At 44.5% G+C, this 24,339-nt stretch overlaps 1 protein-coding gene across 4 annotated transcripts in view; it reads right to left on the bottom strand.

The window, feature by feature from the left end:
• LOC119169263 (extracellular sulfatase Sulf-1-like) overlaps positions 1-24,339 on the bottom strand; it is a 162,029-nt gene that overhangs the window by 103,026 nt on the left and 34,664 nt on the right. For 2 of the 4 annotated variants that reach the window (XM_075880159.1, XM_075880139.1), the window contains exons 13-18: positions 21,573-21,742; positions 20,999-21,141; positions 20,263-20,380; positions 14,563-14,605; positions 11,391-11,461; positions 9,247-10,086 (exon numbers count right to left, since the gene is read on the bottom strand). In XM_075880159.1, coding sequence (XP_075736274.1) covers positions 11,434-11,461; positions 14,563-14,605; positions 20,263-20,380; positions 20,999-21,141; positions 21,573-21,742 — 502 coding nt within the window. In that variant the 3' untranslated portion in view covers positions 9,247-10,086; positions 11,391-11,433. Of the gene's footprint in view, positions 1-9,246; positions 10,087-10,342; positions 10,446-11,390; positions 11,462-14,562; positions 14,606-20,262; positions 20,381-20,998; positions 21,142-21,572; positions 21,743-24,339 lie in introns of those variants that run through there. The other 2 variants (XM_075880144.1, XM_075880153.1) reach the window with 2 other exon arrangements.

Here is a 24,339-nt window from a genome sequence, read left to right as displayed (position 1 = left end):
TCTCAAAGGAGTGCAACATGGAGATATTGCCCAGAACATCCGGCAGGCGGTGACACCGTATGCGAAGAGGCTGGTCATCTGCTCCGTCCCTGAAGTTAACACGAGAGGCAAGGCAACGCAGGCAAGAGCAATGCTCCTAAACGCAGAGCTAAGGAAGATGAGTGGAGCCGTAAAGGCAAAGTTTGTCGACCTCTCTAGGATGCTGGCAGGAGAAGGACGACTAGCCCAGGACGGCATTCACTACCTGGCACATACAACACGTGAAGTTGCGACCCAGCTGGTCCAGGAGACACGAAATTTTTTAGGACTACGCGAGCCTCACGGGAACAGGGGCAAGCCAACTCGCAGACCACCTCCAAATATAGGATCGAGAGTCCCCATGCCCGCCCTGGAGATACATTCCCCATCCCCGGAACCACCCAAGACCACAAGCGTGACCACCCACCAGGGGGAAATCAGGGCCGATGTACGGACCACCCCAGGGCAAACCCTCCGCGAACACACCCAGCCGGTTTACGCAGCAAACATGGCACAGCTAGCACCTTTGAGCACACCCCGTCCACCGGGGACGAGTTTGGCTCCGCCAACATGGGGGCCACATCTGGGCACTGCACACCCTACGAAGACCCCGTGGCAAGCATTCAGGCTCAGCGCAAGCCCCGAGCTGTATCAAATGGTTGGGGAAATGGTCCGCCAGCAAATGATGCGCCAAATAATAATGCCGAGTCAAACCACCCAATGATTCTGAAGAGCCGTCGAAGACACCACCACCGCAAACGCACAACCACCAATGTAAACGTTGGTTTTCTCAATCTTCATGGGGCGAGAAAGGCAGCTAAGTGGGCTGAGCTGTATAAGACGTTGAATAGCGAAAAGATCGCTCTGTATGGTGTGGTGGAAACTCACCTACGAGAGTTGGAAGAGCCACCAGTTGACCCCGAATGGCAGTGGGTGGGCTGCAATCGTACAGGGGATTGCCGCAAAGGAGGCGGCGCTGGTGTGCTGTGGCGCAGCAATACAGCCTGGATGCCAATGAAGGGTCCTTGTGCCGAGCACATTTGGGTTTCTGGGACTATTCTTGGTGAGCCAGTTCTCTTTGGTGTGGTGTATTTAACGGTGGCTAGTGGACCACATGACGGTAACGACAAAGTCCTACAGTGTATCATTGAAGATGTGAAACGGTGGGGTGCAGACCGCGAGGTGTTGTTGATGGGAGACTTTAACGGACACATCCCGGCCACTGACGGGTACTTGGATTACAATGGGAAGCTGTTGTTGCAATGTGCGGAGCAGCTCTCTTTGGAAATCGTTAACCTTCGCACTGACTGTGAGGGATGCTTCACATGGTGCGCTCGTACCAGCCGCTCTACCATAGACTATGCTCTGGTGACTGCAAAACTGGCCGCTCGCATAGCACAAGTGCATATTGATGAAGAGGGCCAGTTCAGCCTTGGAAGTGACCATAATCGCATACGGCTGTTGTTCTCTAAGGGCGGCTTTCGAACAGGCTGCATGTCACCTCCACCCAGGCGTGGCATGTACTTGCCGAGCAAGTCCGTGGAGAGGGTCGCCAAGGATTTTGAAAGTAGTCCTCAACGGCGGGAATCCCGCTCGTACAGTGAGTTCATGCGCGCACTGGACGCTGTAATGCGTACCCAGATGGTCCAGGAGAGGCCGGGACGCAGGCCACAGAACCCATGGTGGGACAAAGAAGTGGAGGTGGCGTGGAAGGAGCGCCGCCAAGCAAATCGGGAACATCGAAGATTTGTCAAAGGCCTTGACACTGAGGTATGTGCAGAGAAGTGGGCTGTGTATCTGGACCGTAAACACAAGGTACAGACCCTGATTCAGTGCAAGATAGCAGACTACAACCTTAGGCTGATCCAGTCCATCAGACAGGAAGGAAGATCTGCAGCACACAAATTTTGGACATACATTAGGTCCTTGGACAGAGCCGCCCCCCCGCCACCTCCTCTCATAGATGCGGCAACGGGGCAACCAGTCGGAGAGCCCTGTGAATACATTGCACAGCACTTCTCCCGGATTTTCGGGACCTCAGACTTGAATACAGACACCACCCTTAGTAAAGAGGAGGCAATCAGTCCTAATACCGAACGCCCCCCAAGCCAAACAGAACCACCCTGGGCCCTCTCAAGGTTCACAGTTGAACGGGCGTTGAAGCGGATTAGGGCTGGAACGGCCACTGGTCTGGACGGCATGCCAGCGCGCGTACTAAAGTGCTTGGGAGAAGACTCGAGGGAACAGCTCGCAGAGATCCTCACGGCCATCATCGAAGGCGAGCCCATCCCTAAAGAATGGCATGAAGGGAAGGTGATTCTTATCCCCAAAAGGGGCGGAGATGCGAGGAACATAGAGGACTACAGACCAATAACGGTCACCAGTGTTATGTATCGCTTGTTCGCGGGGGTCATCAAAGCATGGATGAGTGGCTGGGCGGAAACCAAGGGACTACTGACCGAGCTTCAGAATGGCTTCAGGCCAGGCAGACGTCTGGATGACAATCTGTTCGTCGTCACACAGTGTGCAGAAATAGCTCGCAGGGAAGGGAGAACGCTGTTGTGCTGCTTCCTCGATGTTGAAAAAGCGTACGATAGCGTGCCGCACGGTCCTCTCTTTGCATGCCTGTCTGACCTTGGACTGCCCCGGCTGCTAATCTCCACTATACAACGGTTGTACAGGGACAATGTAGTGAGTGTGCAGTTGGGTGCCATAACTACTGGCCCAATTCATGTAAATAAGGGTCTGAGGCAGGGCTGCCCACTGTCACCATTGCTGTACATTCTATACGCATCCAGAATAGAGCGGGCCTTGTTGAACTCCAACCTCGGATTCAGCATGCGTTTCAGCACAACTAGTGCTGAAGAGAACTTCCACCTGCCTGGTTTGGCATTTGCAGATGATCTGGTGGTTATGGCAGAGAGTAACCAGGAGTTGCAATCCCTCCTCGACATCTGCCAGACGGAACTCGCGAGTCTTGGACTTCGATTCAACACTAAGAAATCGGCGGTTGTCCGTCTAACTGGAGGGAGTACCGATGCAGCAGCGTTGACTTTAGGAGGAGAACTGCTGGCCACACGCAACGATTACAGATACCTGGGCGTCACCCTGTGTGTGGATGCAGCAAAATATAGTCTACACGAGACTGTGATTCGACAGACTGCGTTGCAGGCTCAACGAATCCTTCGTCGCCGATGCCTATGGGGTTGCAACCGATTTCAGATGATCCGGGACCTGTGGAAGATGGTTCACGTGCCGGGCCTGACGTTTGGAAACGCGGTAGTGTGCATATCGCCAACGACACGGGAGTGGTTGGAGCGTCAGCAGAGAGAGGTCGGCCGTGCAGCGCTCGGTTGCCATTATCGAGTGGCCAACGAGGCGATTCAGGGAGACGTCGGATGGTCCAGCTTTGAAGCTCGGGAAGCCGCCAGCAAGATTGCCTATCGGGGTCGTCTCACGCTCATGCGACGCACTCGATGGGCGCGCCGCGTGTTCGAGTACCTTTCGGCAACATGCATGAGGACTGACTGGACACGACGACTCTACCAGCTGGAGAAGAAGTATGGCTTCTTTGCAGAAGCCAGTCCTATTGAAACAGCAGCCAAGTGGACGGTCGAGGTCCGCATGCGAGTCAGAGAAGCAGAAGAAACCCGATGGCGAGAAGCTATGGAGGCGAAGTCCACTCTCGAGTGCTACAGGAAACACCAGGACAGCATCTGTGGGTCGCGCCTCTATGACAATAGCATTGGCAGCAGCCTCCTGTTCGAGGCGAGAGCTGGGGCTCTTCGCACTCTGGAGTACCGCAGAAAGTTTGATGCCACTGTGGTCAGCAACCTGTGCAGAGTTTGCGGCGTAGCGAGTGAGACACAGGAGCATCTCGTCCTTCACTGCAGGAGTCTCCCAACTTCTCAGGTGGAGGGTGCAACCCTCCCACAGGCGCTCGGGTTTCAAAGGCTTGATGAAGATGGAAGCAGCGACAATGGGGGGGGACGGTACGCGGTCGCAGCCACGAAAAGGCGGCTTACTGAGTGGTGGGCAACTATACGGCGGACTTAGGACCTAGACCACTGTGTGCGCGTCTCTTGCCTGTGTCGTTCAAGAGTGTGGATCCTTTTCTTGGTCCTTTCTTTTTTCTCTGTGCTTTTTGTTTTTCTTTTCCCACTTTTCTTTTTGAGGCCAGGACACTGAGTGTGTTCCCCCGTTGCAAAGGGGCCGGCCGCCATCACATCATCATCATCATCATCATCATCATCCAGCAGAGTCTTTTGGGGGGCAAGCGGGATAAAGTTAAGGGGCTCCCGACGGCTCTTGTTTTATGGGCCTATTTATCACCTTCCACCCTCCTTGCAATATCTTTTGAAAGCAGCCGGGTCAAAAGCTACACGCTGTCCCAGGAACAAGACAATAGCACATTATCTATATGTGCCTGTGTGTGTGGGAAGGGGGGAGCCTTTCGCGTAGTTTTTTGTATTTGCTAATTGTGAAAGCAGCCGTCTGCGAGGGCAATTTACGGTTTCCGTGATAACAATAGTGATCTCGCACTCCATTTTTCATTTCACTGCTTGTGCGAACGAAAACAAATAAGAGTAAATCTGAATATTTGAGAATATCCGTTCTTTTTATTCTCTTTCGCTCGCTCGCACCGTTTGCTTGATCGCGTGATCATCCCGCGCGTCTTGCAGAGGGCTCTTGCAAGCTTGAACTCCCTTGATTGCCCTCGGGAACGACTTACAGCACTGATGAGCGCGGACAAATAAGCGTATAAAATTCACTCGGCATTCTTGCGCTGTAAGTTGAAGGATTCCTCGGTGCCCTGATCCCGCAGTGCCTGCAATACTACCGATATCTCGACCGCGTCAGATGCATTTTCGTAATTTATGAAAGCTGTGGATAGGGGTTGGTTGTATTCCGCTCATTTCTCTATCACCTGACTGATAGTACACGATATGATCTATCGTTGAGTACTGCTACGTCCTTTGGTTGATTGAACTATAAGGTCATCATAATTCTATTATTATTTTTTGTAAATATCCCGTCCTTCAAGTCCCCTTCCTTGTGGATTACAACGCTGGAGTTCTTGCATAGGTCTCGCAACATCCCCGTCAAGAGACACTTTGTAGAGAGGGTGGCCAATTTTTCTAACACAATCTTTCCCCTATCTTTCAGGAAAGTGATACGTGTAACCTTAAAAGACAGGAAGAGAGCACAGTGGGTCAGGGAACGAACAGGGGGTTAACGATATCATGGTTTAAATAAAGAAGAAATGTACATGGGCCGCACACATGGCCCCTAGGCCGGATAACCGCTGGTCATTAGAGGGACATAAGAGCAAAACGATTTTTCGCCAATTAGTAAAGCACAATTTAACAATCCGAAAAACACCAATCTTACCTGGACGCGAGGCTCGGTAAACGAAAAAAACGTGCGAATGGAAAACGCGGGTGGAGGCGCACCACCTTAAATTTACCAACCCAGACACCATGGCGCCATAATTTTCGAAGCCGTTCAGTGGTTTCTGCGTAGCTTCCAAACGACAAAAAGAAATACATTGTTATCTGTGGGTGCCATAGACCTAGCATACGAAGGCTCGCAAAATTTGATCGAGCCAATGTTGCGAAAATACGAGAAATATATTTTGAAATTTTTACGTCACGCGCGAAGATTTCAACGCCAAATTTAAAAACAGTTCAACCTCGATTTTTTTTTGTTTGTTATTAACTTACGACAGTGGCGCATATGGCACTGAAGTTCTCAGAGTGCAGTTTGTCAGTATAAACCAAATGATTCTTGCTTTTTAGTGTCCCATAAAGGGTTACTGATAGATTGATATGTGGGGTTTAACGCCCCAAAACCACCATATTATGATAATGATTATAAGAGGCGCCGTAGTGGAGGACTATTTCGCCCACCTGGGATTCTTCAATGTGCACCCAAATCTGAGCTCACGGGCTTACAGCATTCTTGCCTCCATCGGAAATGTACCTTAAAAGGTAACTAACAGGATTCCAAGAGAAGGCAAATACGTGAGAGGGAGACAGAAAATTAGGTGGGCAGACGACGTTAAGAAGTTTGCAGGTATAACGTGGCAGCAGAAAGGGCAGGACCGGGTTGTTTTGCGAAACATGAAAGAAGCCTTTGTTCTGCAGTGGGCGTAGCCAGGCTGATGATGGTGACATAGCTGCATAGCTGTAGCATACCTGCATTCCATTCCAATTGCAGTTGCCAATATTCTTTACAACTAAAAGCAAACCTTACATTCAAAAAGCAGGGATGTCTTCTTAACTGAACTCGACTTTTATTCAATTATGTACTTATTAAGACAACTTTGGGCATTGCTATAAGCATTAGTGACTCATCATCAATTATTCAAGATATATGTTATGCTAATGTGTGTAAACAGCCTTACATTTCAGCCTGTTATTGTATCATTGAGGTTCTACACAACTACCAGGTGCAACACAGCACCAGTTGTGTTCAACACTATCAGACTGTTGTCGATGAATAAAAGAAACTGATCATCTTGCACCATTGGCTGCGCCACTCCACCAATTTCATGCTCTAAAATAAATTGATGAAAACTTTCACAGTAAATTCCACAACACCGGTCAGAATACAAACTACATGGACGACTTTGCATTCATCTTGATCAAGAGCCCATGTCTTCATGCAATGTCAGAAGTCATCACTCTTCACAACTTATTTCCTAAACAATGTAATTGAATTAAATATCGATCGGTAAACAAGGGACGTATGAACCATTAGTGCTACTGATAAGAAAAAGTAATCAAACAGATCTAGCCCTTCACATAGAAGTCTGCCAGCCAATTACAAGTTGCATAACCACGAACTTACCAGGCAGCTTCAAAATGATGCTTCTACAGCGAAAGCTGTTACGCGATCACAATATGGGTCATGGCGAAGCCGTAGTTGTCTGCAGCTGCCGGTGTCCACAAAAACTATCGCGCGAAATAAAAAACTCTGTAAATAAAAAACACTAAGGACACAGTAGGATTTGAAACCCAGGTCCCCTGCATGCGAGCCTAGTATTCTACCTCTGCGCCACGCCGGTGCTTGGAACTAGCTTTCAAAGTTGCCTTAGGCAGGCTTGATGTCGGGAAAGGAATCGCATTAATATAAGTAACAAAGCGTTCTAGAACATTAAAGAAACAACCACACGTCACACAATGCGAATGGCATAACTAGTTGGTCGTCCAATGCTTCAACCCATTGCAAAATCTTGTTCTCATTCACCTTTTAACTGTGGCACATACTCACTTCAGGCCTAATTCTTCACCGCCGTCAGCTACTACATTAAAAATTACCACAAAGTTTCTTGCAAGTGTGTAGTGAATACCGCGCTTTCCCAAAGAATGACAAAAGATTGCATAGTGAATGTTGGCCTACTACACAGAAATAAAGATTATTTATGGCATACAGAGTGCTGCTGCAGTTACCCAAACAGTGCTCAGAAAAGTATTTAAAAGGCCGCTGTTCGAGCTTTCGCTGTGACTGTGGAGCGCGTTTTATGCAGGTCTGGCGATTGTTTTTATCACTACAAGAAATTTCAATCAAAGGATAAGGAGAGAAAACAGTTTTTTATCTGGATCACAATACAAAAAAGCAACAAGTGCAGCTTGTGACCGTAACAGTTGCATCACAAATTATCTTCAAAAGAGTGACATTTTTACAATGCATGTACTACATAATACACCAAGCACACAGCTCTCTTGAAGAGATGGAAAAAAACTAGATTGACACAAACATACAAAGCAAGCACAACAGACAATTAGGCAATGTGCTAAGCACAGTGCAATTCCCTAGTTCTAATTACCATACAACAGACACAACCTCGAAACTATGTTACACAACCAAAACTAAGTGTAAAGTGTTTAGCAAAGGTAGAGTGCACTATTCTACACCTTCAGACTGGCGCCAAGGTAGGTGTGCATAGTTAGGTACGAGACTAACTAACGTGGCAGTCGCACTTTTATGCAGGCTATTCCTGTTCACGAAAACACTTCTGTGAAGTAGACGTCCTATATAGCGACAACTGTGGTTCATATAACATTACATCTGAATGTCTTCGCAATCACTGTTGAAGAACAAACAATGCTTTACACTTTTCACACAACTGAATGAGTCCTTAAAGCAATGTACCACATGCAACAAACCAAAAGACGCAACTAAATAACATAATAAAATATCTCGTCAATAAATACCCATCGTAGAGTAGAGAGTTCGGCAATGTAAATATTAGATTAAAAACCGTTTAGAGTGCTAAGCACGGCCGGTTCGTATTTAGAGCACATACATCTATCAAAAGTTGAAATCCTAAATAAAGATAGCATAACAGACTTCAGAGCAATAGCTCTATACTAAATATAAAGCGTGATGTGCAGCCTATAAAAAAAAACTTCTAGAAAGGAAACAATGTGAGATTCAGCAATAAGGCTGTGAAACACTAAAAAAAGAAATATATAACAATAGTACAGGAGTAATCATGAAAATATATTAAATAGAAAAGCACCTAACAAAATGTGGTTTCATGCTTGCCATACATTCAAGCTGGCTCACAAGAATTGCGGTTGACTAATGCATACAGTACTGTATACCTACATAATAATTAAAATAGCTACACAAACAAGAGTGCAATAGCAAATGTGCCTTACAAAAAATGTCTTACGTTAAATGGTAATTAGCAATTCGACAACAACTACTGTCTCGTGTGGACAGCAGGTGGCATGAAGAAAGTAGTATTTGAAAAAAAATCTGTCAAGCTGCAGACACGAAACCAGGCAACGCGATGGTCATTGTCAGGCAAGTACGATATGCTGCTTTCACCTCAATGTGACAGATGGCAGTTCCCGCATATTTTCGCGTCTTTTATGTGGACACAACGCATGAAGTTGTGATACTGACCCTTACATTGCAAGCTTTCTCACATTTATTTGGTAATATGAAGAGGAAGAAGTGACGTGCATTTTATAGGTAGTTGCGCTTACTCAATATTGCCCTAATTACATACTGCACTACACTTAAAATGAGCTACAAGTACTGAACAAGAAGCAAGCAATGTTTGTCAATGAAATGATGCCTAAATGACCTCATAACGCTGAGCCTCTGCGGAGTCTACGTCGCAAGAGCTTCGCAGTGTCGGTAAGCCAATATGCGCAACAGCGCTTGGCACATTAGCACCCTGATTTTATCGGGACAGCTGAGCAGGTGTCGTTTTGCCACCCAAATAATTCTTTTTCCATGGCAGCTGCTGACTATTTTTACAAAACCAACAAGTCATAAACCATACAAGAACGAAGCAAGAAATATCGACACTGACACCACAGAAACTCGCCTAGTCCATCCAAGTGACAACTGAACGGCCAGAAAAGTGAATTCCAGATGTAAGGCATTTATACACTAATGAAACAATTCGTTCAGAGTTTTCTTTCCAGCTCCAGCAAAACTGAGCAACATCGTGAATTCTGCAAGGTCCATTTTCTTTTCATAAAACATTCCCGTAATTCGGCTCGAAACAGCAGGAAAAAGACAACCAGACACTCTGTTTGCCTAATGTCCTGCCTGGAGAGTCATAGCTGGTTTTGCAGAAGGCCCTTCTCACAACTTCTACAGCTCACCTAGGGTGAAGCCAACTTGCACTAAAGTTTCAGTGCTCCAGAAGATTTCCCTCTTGAACTTGAGTGATATGACTTCTGAACAGTCAACCAGGCTTTCACACATTACAGAAGTGAAATCATATGCTACGCGATAGCCGTAATCGAGTTTGTTCAAATATACAAAAGTATACCTAGAACAATACTATAAACACGCAAACCAGCAAAGGATTAGGTAAGAGAATTACGCCTTTGTTTACGTACTAATTTTTAAGCCATGAATCCACACAAACTTCCGCATCGTACTAACAAAACACAGTAAATGCTGAGTATGCGCATAATACACAAATGCATACAATAGGGCAGCAAGACAAATATTAGCTGCAGGAACTTCTGATGTGCCATCTACGGGTGGCCTGTGATGTCTTTCGTACACATTTCCTTGGCAGAAGAAGCAGAGCTGCAGCAGAAGAAAGATGTTTGCAGATGCATGTGATCCCTTCTTGAGGATTACATTATCTGATGACCATCAAATGCCCAAAAAAGCTAGTTTTTAAAAGATAAATACAGTGTAAACAACTTTCTCTACATTAGAGCTTCTAAATGTATGACACTTGCACGTTAAAACAATTATAAAAATTTTCATGACTAATATTAAATAGGCATTTTCAAATTACGAACAATGTTTTTTGACCTCATTCAGAGAGATGAGCTTTTCTTTTTCTTATGCTTGAATGCTTGATGCCATGTAAGTCACTGACCGATATTTCGGACCTGGCGGTACTTCAAAATAATCCAAAAATTCCAAGTTCGAAAAACCTGGTAAGACATGAAAATAAAATTTATTTGCAATAAAGAAGCATGAAATAATTTCTTATAATACACTGCTTCATGCTACACTAGCTGAAAAGCAGATTTGATTGTATTTGGGCTACAGTGAAATCACTGCCTTGGGTATCACAGCTACTGATCATTACAGTGCTATGGCCCAGGAGGTGGGCCTATAGCACTGAACATACAAAATTTGAAGCCAGTCACAGAAAGATACACAGAAAGTCTCTCTCGGTAGGTGGAATTTAACAACGCGGGCCGGCTCCTTTTAGCCTACACTGACAACGCACAGTACATGAGCCTTCAGCCTTTGACCAGTATCGAAATGTGACCCCAGTAGTCCCAATCAAATCTGCCTGTTGCAGGTCAGCAGCCAAGCCCCGCTACCACAATGGCAGAAAACATATGGCACACACATCTCAAAAACAGGCCTGACACTAGACCAACATGACTGCATGCAGAGTTACAACCGGGAAAAAGAAACGTGCGAAAGAAAACCTACTAGCATAGTAAATATTATGGCAAGACTGACCTGAAAAGAAAAGTTGCGCCCCTAGACCATTTTGTCAGACAAGGAAGAGTGAGCATGGCCTCAAAAACCGAACATTGTGCATGCTTCAAATCTTGGCAGCTAAACAAGTGGCTACTGGAAGCTAAACTTGATCTAGCCTTCAAAAAATTTAACACTGCCCCTGTCGAAATCCAGCAGCACGACTGAAAACAACTAATTTAGTAAAAAATAATTGAAACTTAATGATGCGAGTTCATCTGAAAAATTGGTTGCGCAAGTGTATTAGTTCTATGGTGGCTTTGATGGTACACAATAGTGAAATCTGAAATATCTAGCAAGTCCAAATTTTTCACATCCAAAAATTTTTCGACGACAGTATACACTATTGAATAAAAAGAACAACTCCGAAAAAAACTACTCACAAGAATTCTACATTCTGTCAAGCAGCAGTTGGGATCAGCTTGATCATTCAGGATGGCTACCCTTCCATTGTCTACGATGATAGAGAAAAGAAAAAGGGATAATAAAATGTCATTTTGATACATTTACAAACAGCCTGAACAGTCAACAAACACAGTCTAGTATTACAGAATTGAGTTTGTGGTGTTCTGCAAAAAGTGCACAAGTAGGGGTGTGCGAATATTCGAACGCTGCAACATTTTTCGAATTGTGCTCGTTAATCCATTCCATTTGCACCGGAATATTACCATTTGATGTAATTGAACTACCGGAAAATAAATATAATGACGATAACAAGATGAGCAGCATGCTTGGTCTTGCATTTCATGGCGCCATGAAACCACAGGCCATTTGCCCCAGTGCTCCAAGCGGTCACTGCGTGACGAGCTTGGTTGGGCTATCTACGGCCGATCATTAAAATGCCCAATCATGCTTTAGAGGTGCCAAGGCCGATTCGCTGCTTAGATCAAGGCACATTGTGGCTTTTTCGCCTTCTCATCTCTGCTAGCACGCCCACACAGTCCAGATTAGTCTCATAGAGCGGCACCCTGAGTAGTGGAGTTAAGCCTAGCCATGACTTTGAGCAGCATGCTGTCCCGGTGCCCGATATTTCAAAGTACATTATCCTCAATCATGAATACAAAGAATCATCCCGCAATGGTCCTCATCACAAGGTCCAATGTGCCGATATACAAAACAGTCAGTCCAAGATGGATGCCTACCTATTTCTGATGAGCGGGGCACACTCTTGCAACTTGATTACGCAGCTTTCACTAGCAGCTGTCAAACTAAACCATTATTATAATTTAAGTAATCGTTGCCCCATAAATATAAAATGAGAACAAACATGTTACTAAGTAGTACGATTTTCGATAGCTGCGACTTTACAATACTCGCGTAGCCCCAAAGTGAGGATCGGACCAATGTCAATGCATGCTGGAGGCACATGGTGGACTTAGCCACACGGGAGCCTCGAAATGAACCTCAGACGTTCACTTATTGTACCCTTGTTTCAGAAAGGAGGACCTAGCTGATGGGAGAAATTTGAAGACCGAGAAATGGTCTCACTGATGAGCTCAAAATGGCAGTGGGCACAGCTATAATTTTTTAAACGCCTTCTCTTTTTCATGACTTCTGCAATGATTTTAATCCCCTCAGCACACGCAAAACATTTTTAACGACAGTTCTATGTAGTTTTCAGTGAAAACACTATGTAGTCATAAAATGGGCTATGGAAACTGAAAATGCGATTTTCACTATATATCAACCATAAGTTGCAGAAAAAAAGTTGCAGAGGATTCTTAAGAATATTATTACGAGATAGCAACAGAAAAACTTTTTTTTGGCAAGGCTGATGAAGCACTGGAGGGGTACTGCTAAGCCACATTCCTCAGCTGCCTTGTAAAAAATGAGAAAATCCAATGGCTGAATTATGTTCATTTACATAATTTGGTACAACCAAAATAATGTTGAGAACTCTCTACACGTCGGGGCTGGCATCAGTGCCGAAGAGAAAGGTCCAGTGATTACTGTGCATGGCTTTTGCGGACACTGGACAAGTGCGTATTTTTGCAAACACGGCCAAGTAAAATGTTCACATTAAGATGTAGTGAAAAACATGGCCGAAGAAAAAATTTTTTTCGCATGACGACTCATGCACACCCCGGCAGTGCATTGTCCGCTGTATGAAAATCAAACTGTGCAAACTGTTGTAAGCGACGCAAGTGGCTTAAAGTGCAACAGTATTGCCATGAGCCGCAATAACTTCATATTTTGCAGTTTTTCAGGTGACACCAATGAATTTTACAGCGTGAAAAGAGACAATCGAGATCGATTTCTTGAAAAGCAATTTTCAGTTTCTGCAATTTTTTTTTTATCCCAAAATGTCTTCACTAGGTAGAAGAAGTACAGTAAAATATATCTTTCACCTGCTGAGGTTGCAAAAATTATTGAGGAAATCGATAAAAAAAAAGGCACTGTAAAATAGCTCAGCTATTTTAATAGCTGAGCTATTAATAAATAGGTAAATAGCTCAGCTGCGACTGGATGCCACCATTTTGGGCTCGTTATAAATAGCATTTACAAGTCTTCAAATTTCCCCCTTCAGCTAAGTCTTCCATTCAGAAACGGGTGCTCAAAAAGAAAATGTTTAAAGCTCTTTTCTAGGCCTCTAGCTGCTGCATCCGCAATGTTGTGCCAGCCACCTCACTATTGATCTGATCCTCCCCCGGGAGAGTATCTATTGCTTGCACTGACGAGGTCACGGCCGTTGACACTCACGCTACTTGGTGATATTTGCATTCACTCCACGTTTATGGGTCGAATATCATTTAGAATATAATATACGCTTTAGTTTGGCATTTTAGAATATAATATACGATTTAGTTTATCAGCTACATGCATAAGTGCAATCAGCATAACATACTTTGAAACATCAAGCACCCTGCCCACACACATTACGACCGATCATGCTGTTCGACTCGCGTCTAGGCCTCACTCCACCCAGGGTGCCAGTGTACGAGAAGAATCCTAACTTTGTGGGCAAGGACATCACACTGGCAGATATGCGAAAACGAAGCGGCACTGTACTTCGTCGAAAACAATGACTCACATCACCCGTTCGCTCCTCATAAACATGGATAGGCATTTCACGCATAGGCAGTGACCCACTGGCCAAGCTTGTTGCTCAGCGGCCACTAGGAGAACTAAAGAGCTAGCAGTTTCGAACATCGGCGCCTCAAATTGCAAGGCCAGGCATGCTTCCCGCTGACTTTTTATCATCATATTTATTTTCCCTTATTATATTTATCTTTCTCAAGTTCAAATACATTTAATAGTAAAATTTTGATACAAATCAAATGGAATGACAAGTGCTATTTGAAAAATATTCGAAAGTTCAAATATTCGTGCACCCCTACTCACAAGCCAAAAGTCTAGGACGCACACTGAAAAAAATCAAGACCCCGTACAAATATACCATGGACCCTATAATCTTGTCATTCAGAATCACAGTGATCCGTAGTTAGCACCAAAAGCGAGTTGCCTACATACAGGTGTTGAGATGTTCATACAGTATGTCTTTGCACAAGCAAGCGAACAGGTGTAATATGCATGAATCAGAACCAATGAACTCACCTGTCGTGCCTCGTACGAACTGCTCCAGAAAAATCTCGCCGTCCTATAAAGAAATAATAATAATAAAATCCGACAGACTACACTAACAAAAAACAGTCTTTATTGTGACACTTAAAATTCGAAGTAGTGCACTTGAACCAAGATTAACAAATTTGACAGGTTATAAATGTAGCTCTCATACTATACAGGATTAGGGGCACTATTCAATGAACTTAGCCACAGTGACAGCCTCGAAATGCCTCAATTACAGGTAGGTGTGCTGCGTAAAATGCAAATAAGTAAGATTAAGGGGAAGTGCTACTCGAAGACACTTTTTTTTTAATATTCACCCTAGAGCAATGAAACTTGAGCTGTTTATGGAACTTTTTATGCTGATTTCAAACATATAATTAGTTTTCTTGCAAGTTGCTTACTTTCAGCTCTACCAAATGACAAAGTGAAAACCTTAACCCTTTTGCCCCCCTCATTTCATTCCTGAACTTCCGTAATTTTTTACCATTCATAGTTCATAATCTTTGAAATTAAGTGTAGAATGTAAATAACTAATTAGGAAGCACATACAAAATATGTAATAGGCGTGAAAATTAATAGACGTAAAAAGTCCATATTTCACCTACCCTAGTAAAGGTTTACATAGATTTTTTATTATACAATAAAATATTGAAATTTTAGCTACATAATTGCATTCGCCATACCTCGGAAAAAATTTGGGCAAAATTTCACGCCAATCCGAGCACTAGAAGTGCCCGAAAAAGAAGGGGCACGTTGAAAAAAAATGGCAAAATTTGTGTTTTGAGAAAAACGAGTTTTAAAGTTAGAATTGAGTTTTCATTTATGAAAGATATCATTAAATCTGATGAAATTTGCACACCAAAAAGAACAATCCTTTTTGTAGTGGCCACTGCGACTAAAATACGCCAGCCCCATTAGTTTGTCCCTCGCGGCTTTTTCGAGCTGACTCCTCACTGACATTTCGCTCGCAGACAGGGCCATGAAACACTTGCCAAACTTCCGCTCCATCTGGCAGAGCCTTGTGCCAACTGCAAACTAGGAAGAAGTTCGACTGTGAAATCCAAACTAAGTCCAGTGTCATGCCATTTTGCGGCCATTTTTGTGCCACATACCGTCGTACATAATGGCAATGTCGTCCCTGCTAAGTTCTCTCACTGCGAGTTCTTTCAACCTCGCAAGATTGGTGCCGACGTCACCCATTGCCGCATCACGAACTTTATGCCATTTTGCGGCCATTTTTGTGCCACATACCGTCGTACATAATGGCAATGTTGTCCCTGCTAAGTTCTCTCACTGCGAGTTCTTTCAACCTCGCAAGATTGGTGCCGACGTCACCCATTGCCGCATCACGAACTTTCCGGCTAACGGGTGTGAATGACTTTTGATGCATTGGTTTTGGTTTTGATGCATTGATCGGAAGTTTGGCATTGATCGCAAGATGGTTTGATTTTGATGCATTGGTCGCAAGTCAAAGCCACACAACGGCTTTCACTTGCGAGCAATGCTTTTCTCCTTCCTAACGGAGATAATTACACGAGAAAAACATTGTTCAGCTGCGCTGCTCGACATGAAATGGACCCCGAACATAGGCTTTAAAGCACATACAGGTGCGCAGCGGCCAATGGCGGTCCCCGATCCGTACCATGTGATAAGCCAGTCACGGCGCTCGAAAAACGCACAGAAGCGCGCTTCTTTTTATTATTTCTTGTGCCGCATCAGCGAGGGAAACTGTTGTTGCTTGAAGAGTGAGGCTCGACTCTTCGGCTAATGCGATTAACAATGGCGAACGGCGGCGCATTATTGGCGGCAAGGTGCTCGACTTTGGACATTTAACAGGCACCTTGTGCTCTTAGATGCAATTTTAAAGCATTTCCAGTTAATTCTCGACCTTTATTTTTTTTATAACAGTAGAGGTACTAAATTTATAAAAACATGCAAAAATTAAAAATCGAAAATTTTCAAAAAAACTCGCATTTTTTGCCCGCATCTCCCCTTAAAGTCATTTTTTTACTATTATGCATAAAAATAAAAGATAACTGCTGCCAACTAGATAAGTAATTTTAATACCCCAATAATGCAATAACCAGAGGAGGCATGAAAAAGAAGTTATAAAAAATCACAGCATATCCACGCGGCGAACAATGACGAGTGGGTGAAGCTCCAGAAAGAATCATCGGTAAAACCATGAATCTTCCTTGTGTAATTCGTTCAGTTGATCATCATATAAAGACATCATGAGAAACACTGTATGTGTATATATAGAAAGCAACCTTTGTTTGTTATTAGAGACAATGAATGGCTTGCGATGTACCTTCATTATGATGGCTTTAAGGTGTGTGAAATGAAGGGTGAGCGGTTCCTGTATAGGTTGCAGTGGAAAATTTGCAAATACTAGGTCAATGCATGTTCTTCGGATCGTGGTTGGTTTCATATGGTCATACGATATACATCCATGCATCCTTCCATGCGTCCGTACGTCTGTCCATGATTCATCTATGAGTCCGCACGTACATCCGCACATCCATCCATCCTTATATCAGTCTGCTAGTTTCTGTCGGAACGTCTATGCGTCCGTCCGTGCATCCATCTAGTGAACACTCCAAGTACCACCATCTCCCATCTCGCATCCTCTGTGGCACATACCCACTTTAGAGGTGATGTACATAGGCACCATTGGACCAACGACAAACCCCATGGGATGTACAGACCCAGGCCCTAAGGAGCTTTGCCCATAAAAAGAACACTTGATGCAAATATCAAAATGATTACAACACCATAACCAGCAGTAATAAATACTGTGACATATACAGTAGGCTTAAATTTTGTGTGTAACTATGATAGCAGCCATGAACCAAGGGACCCAATATTAGCCATTGAAACAAGTTGTATCAAATTAATTCATTTTACAGTGTACTAGCGGAGCATCAACATATTAAGACAATGCCATGGTAATGCTCCTTTTTGGTCATGGCAGCTCAAGTCACAATATGGGAGTTGCCTCAGATGGCTAAATCAGACAGTTATATTTCACTGAAGATTTGCACGAGAGCAAATACCACTGTCAAATAAGCAGCTACGAAAATCAAGCTCTTGTTGATGAGATTAAATACACATATGATGCCATAAATTCAGGCACATAACATACCTCAAATATGTATGTAATTTTTCTATTTCGTAAGCAGAGTTTCTACTATTACGAGCTACTGCAATTTGTTTGAAGAACTGAGTACGCTGTGATCAGCATGAGACTAGCACTCAAATTCCTCAGCAATGTTTATTTTTTGTTGCGCATAAACATAGCTTTCAAAGTTAGGAATGTTACCAAAATGCACTAGAGACTTTCTTCTCTTTTACTGAGTGCGCAAACAGAGAGCGTTTCCCCTTTAACTTCGTCACCTAATCACTTTCTAACTACCGTATTTGCTCACATAATCGACGCACTCACATAATAAGCGCACCCCTAGTTTGGTCGCGGAAAATTCGATTTTTTTAATTGCACGCGTATTAGGTGCACCCCGAACTTGGCTGTGATCAGAAACGATTCTACCCCCCAGCAGTACAGTTGGAACGCGCTCCCCGTACCCTAAAGAAAAAAGGATGACAAATCGACGAACAAATAAAAAGTTTCAAAGTGCAACGACCTAACCAACGTGTTTGTCAAAATAAAACGTGAAAAAGAAAGCGTCCATGAGCAAAAAAAAAAACGGCTGTTCCATCAATTACTGATACCCCCCAAATCGCCGTTCTCCTTGGAGGTCACGTGTACAATGCCGGGGGCTCGCTCGCCATCACTACCATCAAAGAAAAAGAAAAAAAACACCATTTTGCAAGGGGTGTGCGTATGTTGTGGTCGTGTATTCAACTTTGGTTCCACCATGGGGAAGTTCGCAAGCTACACAGCTGGATTTAAACTGAAGACAGTGCAGTATGCGCTGGAGCGCGGCAACTGGGCTGCAAGCAGGCATTTCGGTGTTGGAGAAACCAGTATTGGGTACTGGAGGGATCAAGAAAAAAAACTTAAGGCGACAAAGAAGAAACGACGGGCTTTCCGCGATGACAAGACCGGCAGGTATCCGAACGTCGATGACCAACTGGTCCGGCATACATGGGAGCTACGACAAAACGGCTCAGCTGTGTTATTAGATAATGTGCAGACTGAGGCGCACACAATAGCCTGAGCGCAGCGCATCGAAGCAAAAAAGTTCAAAGACAGCTCCAGATGGTCAACTCATATCATGTGGCTCCATGGCCTCGCACTGCGAAGGACCTTGTGCCAGCGCTTGGCCGCACCATATGAGGATGAAGTGGTGGACATCTACTGTTTCGTTATAAAGCTCTGACAGCAGAAAGACTTCATTTTGTCTCAGATGAGCAACGCCGATCAAGCCCCCCCCCTTTTGCTTTGATATGCCGCGAAACACGACAGTGGAGAAGAAAAATGCACGGAGCGTCATTGTCAGAACGCGGGCGCTGATAAACAACGATGCACCGTAATGCTGGTGTGTGGTGACAGCGGATGGGCGCAAGCTACCGCCTTACGTTATTTCTAAACGTAAGGCACTCCCAAAGGCAAATTTCCTTCAAGGCATCTATGTCAGAGTCCAGGAAAAACGCTGGACGAGCGCAGAACTCATGGCGATTGGGTAAAAACAGTCTGAGGTCGGCAGCCGGGTGGTCTGTTGTTCCCATCCATACTTGTCCTGGACAGCTTTCATGGGCACCTAGTAGACCACGTACGAGATGAGCTAAAGGAGCTCTGCAAAGATCTGGCAGTGATTCCGGGCAACCTCACATCGATACTGCAGTCTTTGGACGTGTCCTTGAATAAGCCTTTCAAGGACAATATTCGAAGGCTGTACGCCTTCTGGATGGCTGGAGGACAACATCAGCTGAATCCAGGTGGTAAGATTAAGATGCCACCTGTGGAAATGCTGCGCGCTTGGATCGTGGAAGCGTGGCAGGCGATCTCCAACGAAGTGGTCAGGAAAAGCTTCAAGAAAACGGGTATCTTGAACGGACTGGATGAGAGTGAGGATGACATGTTGTGGGGTGCGGATGATTCGGATATTGAAAAGGAATCCTTGCTCAGCGAGGATGAATGTGTGCTCTCCAACTCGAACTCTGAATAGGGAAAAGGAGGAACGTCTATGACTTTTGTGTAAATAAATTGTACGTGTGTGTGTGCAGTTGGCGGCTCTCGCTTGTTCATTAAAGGTACGCAGGTATGTTTGTTTTATTCAGAATTAATTGGTAAACGATAAAGTCGCCTTTTACTTGACAAATGTGCAGATCTAAAGGGCGACAACCGAACCAAAAAAATTTTAGAAAATTTTACCCCGCGTAATTGGCGCACCCCTAACTTCAAGCTGGATTTTCTGAAAAAGAAGTGCACCTTTCATGCAAGTAAATACGGTATTCTAAAACATAAAAGCAAATGACTTAGGCATGGGAGAAGGTTGTATAAGCAACATAACATTGTGAACAGGTTCTTGCACTTCTCTTAAAGACACCCTCTATTCACTCACACAAGAATCGCAGCCCACAGAAGTACAAATCAATGCAAAGACATGCTGGCGTACCCCACAGTACGACATTGACCTGCCCTCCCTAAACACTGATAATGTCGAGTATGTACGCCCCAGTAGTGCTTGAAGACGAAGCAAAAGAAAATAGGAAAAAGATACACACCCTCTGGCCTGTACTTCAAGTGACACTCTCGAGAGCCCCGGCACCTTTTTAATCTCTCAAGAGAGTTGTGTAGCTCTAGAACCTCCTGCGTTGACAAATCGTGGACTGCATTTCGTAACTGCAGGAAGCAAGAGGATTACAGTTAGCCGTGGAAATGAACAAAGTGCAAAGCCCGACACAAACCGCAGAAAAACGAAGAGAGGGGAAAAAACAACAACTGATTCGGCAGCTTTTCTAGCAAGTGCTTGTGGACTTATAATTTGCAACTAGGCATGTTTAGATGGAACTAGCAAGGGGTGTACAATCAAGATAGACATTTACGACACAGAGGCTTGAAGTGGTCAAAACAACAGGTCAAACAAAGAATGCCATGTACTGGTGCTGGTGTGTATATAAAAAAAAGGCCCCTAGGTTTAATTCTTGAGGAAGCAACACTTCCAAGTTCTTCCCAAAATTTTCTTTAATGCTTTTGTGTTTTATCTTTGTACTTCACTTCTTTCTTAGAGTGAGGGGGAGCTGCAACTGCGGAGAAACAACTCACGCAAGCTCCCTCCCGCACTTTTTGCAAATAATGAACCCTTCAATACATTAGACTTTCATAATAAAACAATTTTCAAGTTGAGAAGCTACATCACTTTGTAATGGGCCTTAGACGAACCACTTCAATATGGCCTGTTCTAGCAAAGCATTGACACTGCGTATGTCACACAGTATACAGGTAATGCAATCCACCTACCTGGTAAGGATCAGTTCTCATGTCATAGAAGGTTATGAAGCCAGTGACGAATTCACAGTAAAGGAAATTGTGCGTCTCATTGATTGTACGAAGGCACCAAAATGTGTTGTTGTTTGCATTTTGGCAGAAACAAAACGGGCCATCTGAAGAGAGAACCACAGCTGCAATGTTACAATTCACTCTACAGGATTATCACACTTTTTAAATTTAACTTCACAACACTCAGACTCACATTTACAAGCGAACCTTATCTGCATCCTGTATAAAAGACTCGAGTGCTGATTCAAGTGCATAGTAGTTTTTAAGCTATTTGCTCAGCGTGGAAAAGTGGCACCTGAGCGAGTGCACTTCAATGCAAGCCTCGTTTTCAGGGCAAGGCTGTTAAGTGGAGTTTTGCAATCATTTTCGGCTAACGGCATGGTTAATATTAAATGTAGATGCAACTGCTGATCAGAATTAGCTTCGAGATGTAATGATTGATCATTATACTACTATATAATTTACATGACCAGCATTTACAAACAGAACTGACAGTCACAGAAAGTGCATGTCTGAAATCTCAGCATCTGCTTACATGTCCAAAAGGGTGCAGTCTTCCAGTGGTTGTTGTCATGAGTGAAGCAGTTCATTTTCTCAAGATTGCATGTCGTGTTTTCAAACTTTGACTTCCGGCGGAACTTTCGTTCCTTGCGCCTAAGTTTCTCTTCCTTGGTCCTTCCATACTCGCTGCCGAGCTCTTCGTGGCTGAAAAAGCAGCCGACGCTATTTTTAAACACGCAATAATGTGACACAAGTTGTGAAAATGAAATAGCATGCCACTACATAAAACTACACTCGTACAGCACGGCAAGCTTAGACATCTGCTGCATACCTGCAAGCAAGTTCTTTAAGCTAGGCTCACATTTATAGAACTTTCCATAACTACCCTGCACGCAAAGACGAACCCCTAAAGGAAAACATCCATTACATTTTGCATATTACAAAGCCACCACATGCCACATCTCTACACATCAGAAGTCTTGCGAGCAGCAAGAAACCCACATAGCAGAACTACCTAGCAGGAGAATTTTAAAAATGCAGCTGGACCACCAAACTTATGCAATCCACAAACCTGCAGTGACAGTGCGCGTGAAGCGGCATTAATTCATGCTCGTCAGCACAGGAGCAGTTTCTAACACATGCATAGAAATCAATTTGAAAATTCTGCAAGCCGAGAGAGGAAACATCCATTGTGGCTCATGATGCGTTTGCCCTTGTTTAGTTTAGCTTTTCATGAGAATTCGGTGTTCAGAATGTAACATTGTTCCAACAGAACGAATAATACTTAGAGGTGGCATGTCATTCGCTATATCAAGAATTAAGGGATGCAAATGTCTCAAGGTACCCTGCACAAAAAACTGGTACTATGTTCCTGCTTTTCATTATGTTAACAGAATTTCAACATGAACTTATGCTGGCTAGTTGCACCATACTCTAGCAAAACAAGTGCATGAAGGCCACTGGCATAACCAGGGTGAGGTGGCAGGAAGGTCGGCATAAAGCCCGCGAATTTTCATAAAGTAGCGACGCTCTCCTTCTCCACTTTGATTCCTCCTCGTTTCTCCTCATCTCCTCGACTGAGGCACCAGCAGCACTGCTCCAGCACGGCAGACGACATTTCGTAGGGCTAGAGCATACTCGGTCAGGCGGAGCGCTATTAGCATTAACGCTTGTCGTCTGGCCTCGAGCATTTTAATTTGCGGCGCGAGATCTAACTCCCGTGGGTTAAACAAATTAATAATCAAATTTTTCCACTGTGTTGCTAAGTACTCCAAAACGAAAGTGTCCAAACTAGTGTTGTAACAGTGGCCCATGATATGTCCAAGAGTTGCATACTACCACACAGCGCACAACTTTTTTAATGAGCCTTTTGTATCGCCAGGTGCTGCTGCGAATCCTTGTAAGTGACACGCTCGATATTGAACACTAACGAAGCAGTATACAGTGAACTCACTGAAACCTAAATAGTCCTCATCAATCTCCTTACATGAATTCGCAGAATGTACAGTCTACGATAGTTTTAATGGACTCGCATACAACGGACTTTCAAATACAACAAACCATTGTTCAGCCTAAGATTGGTCTGTGTATTAAATTAATCAAGCAAAGTTAGCTTTTAACAGACCGCGATACAACAGACTATCGGCTACAGCGGATGAAATTAGCGGCACTTTTTGTCAAAATTGGGCCTATAAAGCAGACTTCACCACGCCGCTCTCTGCAAGCTAAAGCATGGGTGAGCGGATCCACAGAACGAGCGACAAGCAGCGTGGGTGAAGCAAAATTTTGGAAAATTTGCATCGGCGCTGCAGTCGCCTTCACCGAAAGCTACAGCTTCTCCGGGTTGTTGGGACACTAGAACAGTGGCTGGCAGCACCTGTGGTCAGGTGTGTAGCCAGAAATTTTTCTCAGGGGGAGGGGGGGGGGGCACCATTTTGATTTCGGGAGGGGCACCCCTTTAAAATGGCCATCTTTCTCTTTCTATGCCATGGCGGAAAAATATTTTGGGGGAGGCACATGCCTGGTGTGCCACCTCCTGGCTACACCCCTGCCCGTGGTGACTGCAAAAGCGCTGAGCTGTAGTCTGTCCGGCGCAGCATCGTCTGCACGCCGCGCCGCCGCTGTCGCGTTACTTTTACCATTTATTTGCTAGCTACTTTCAACCTTGTTAGTACGAAAAAAAGAATCGAACACAGTGAAGCTAGCCCTGCTATTAGCTATGAGCAGGGTGTTAAACGAAATTAATGTAGTGCCTCCCGTTACTTGAATTATTCGCGACACAAGGTGCGACGCCGTCCACGGCTTTGCACAAACTGCTATGGCAACACTGCGGGATATGCTTGAGATGCGACTGATGCGCGTGACGGCTGGCGACAGCAAAGCTGCCACCGCTGGCCACCCTGCATAGCCATAACCATGAAAGCATCAGCAGTAACCATGGTAACCTTCAGTTGAAGGCAACGGAGGCGCCACCAGAATTTTCAGAAAAAAATGCCTCAGCGTGGAGCCCTGTGTGGACCCACTCCCCCACTCTAGTACACTCTACTAAAGCCACAGTAATTTTAAATGGCAGCCAACAACATTGCTGGCTTGCGGCCAAGCCAAGCCAGCTTGAGAACACGTTGGTGACGTTAGTCATGCACGAACATAGCGAGTTGGCGCCATTTTGTTGTGTTTCTGTGTTTGACTGTTCTGTCTATTTGCAAATTTTGAGGTAATCACCGTAATGGTCTCCAGAAAGCGGAAGCAAATTTCGATGAACGACAACCTCATCAGCTTCTACGATTTCGTGACATTTGACA

This window comes from Rhipicephalus microplus, chromosome 2 (genome assembly GCF_043290135.1).
Source record: "Rhipicephalus microplus isolate Deutch F79 chromosome 2, USDA_Rmic, whole genome shotgun sequence".
NCBI lineage: Eukaryota > Metazoa > Arthropoda > Arachnida > Ixodida > Ixodidae > Rhipicephalus > Rhipicephalus microplus.
The sequence above is the reverse complement of the archived record's forward strand: the minus strand, read 5'-3'. Positions and strand labels throughout refer to the sequence as shown.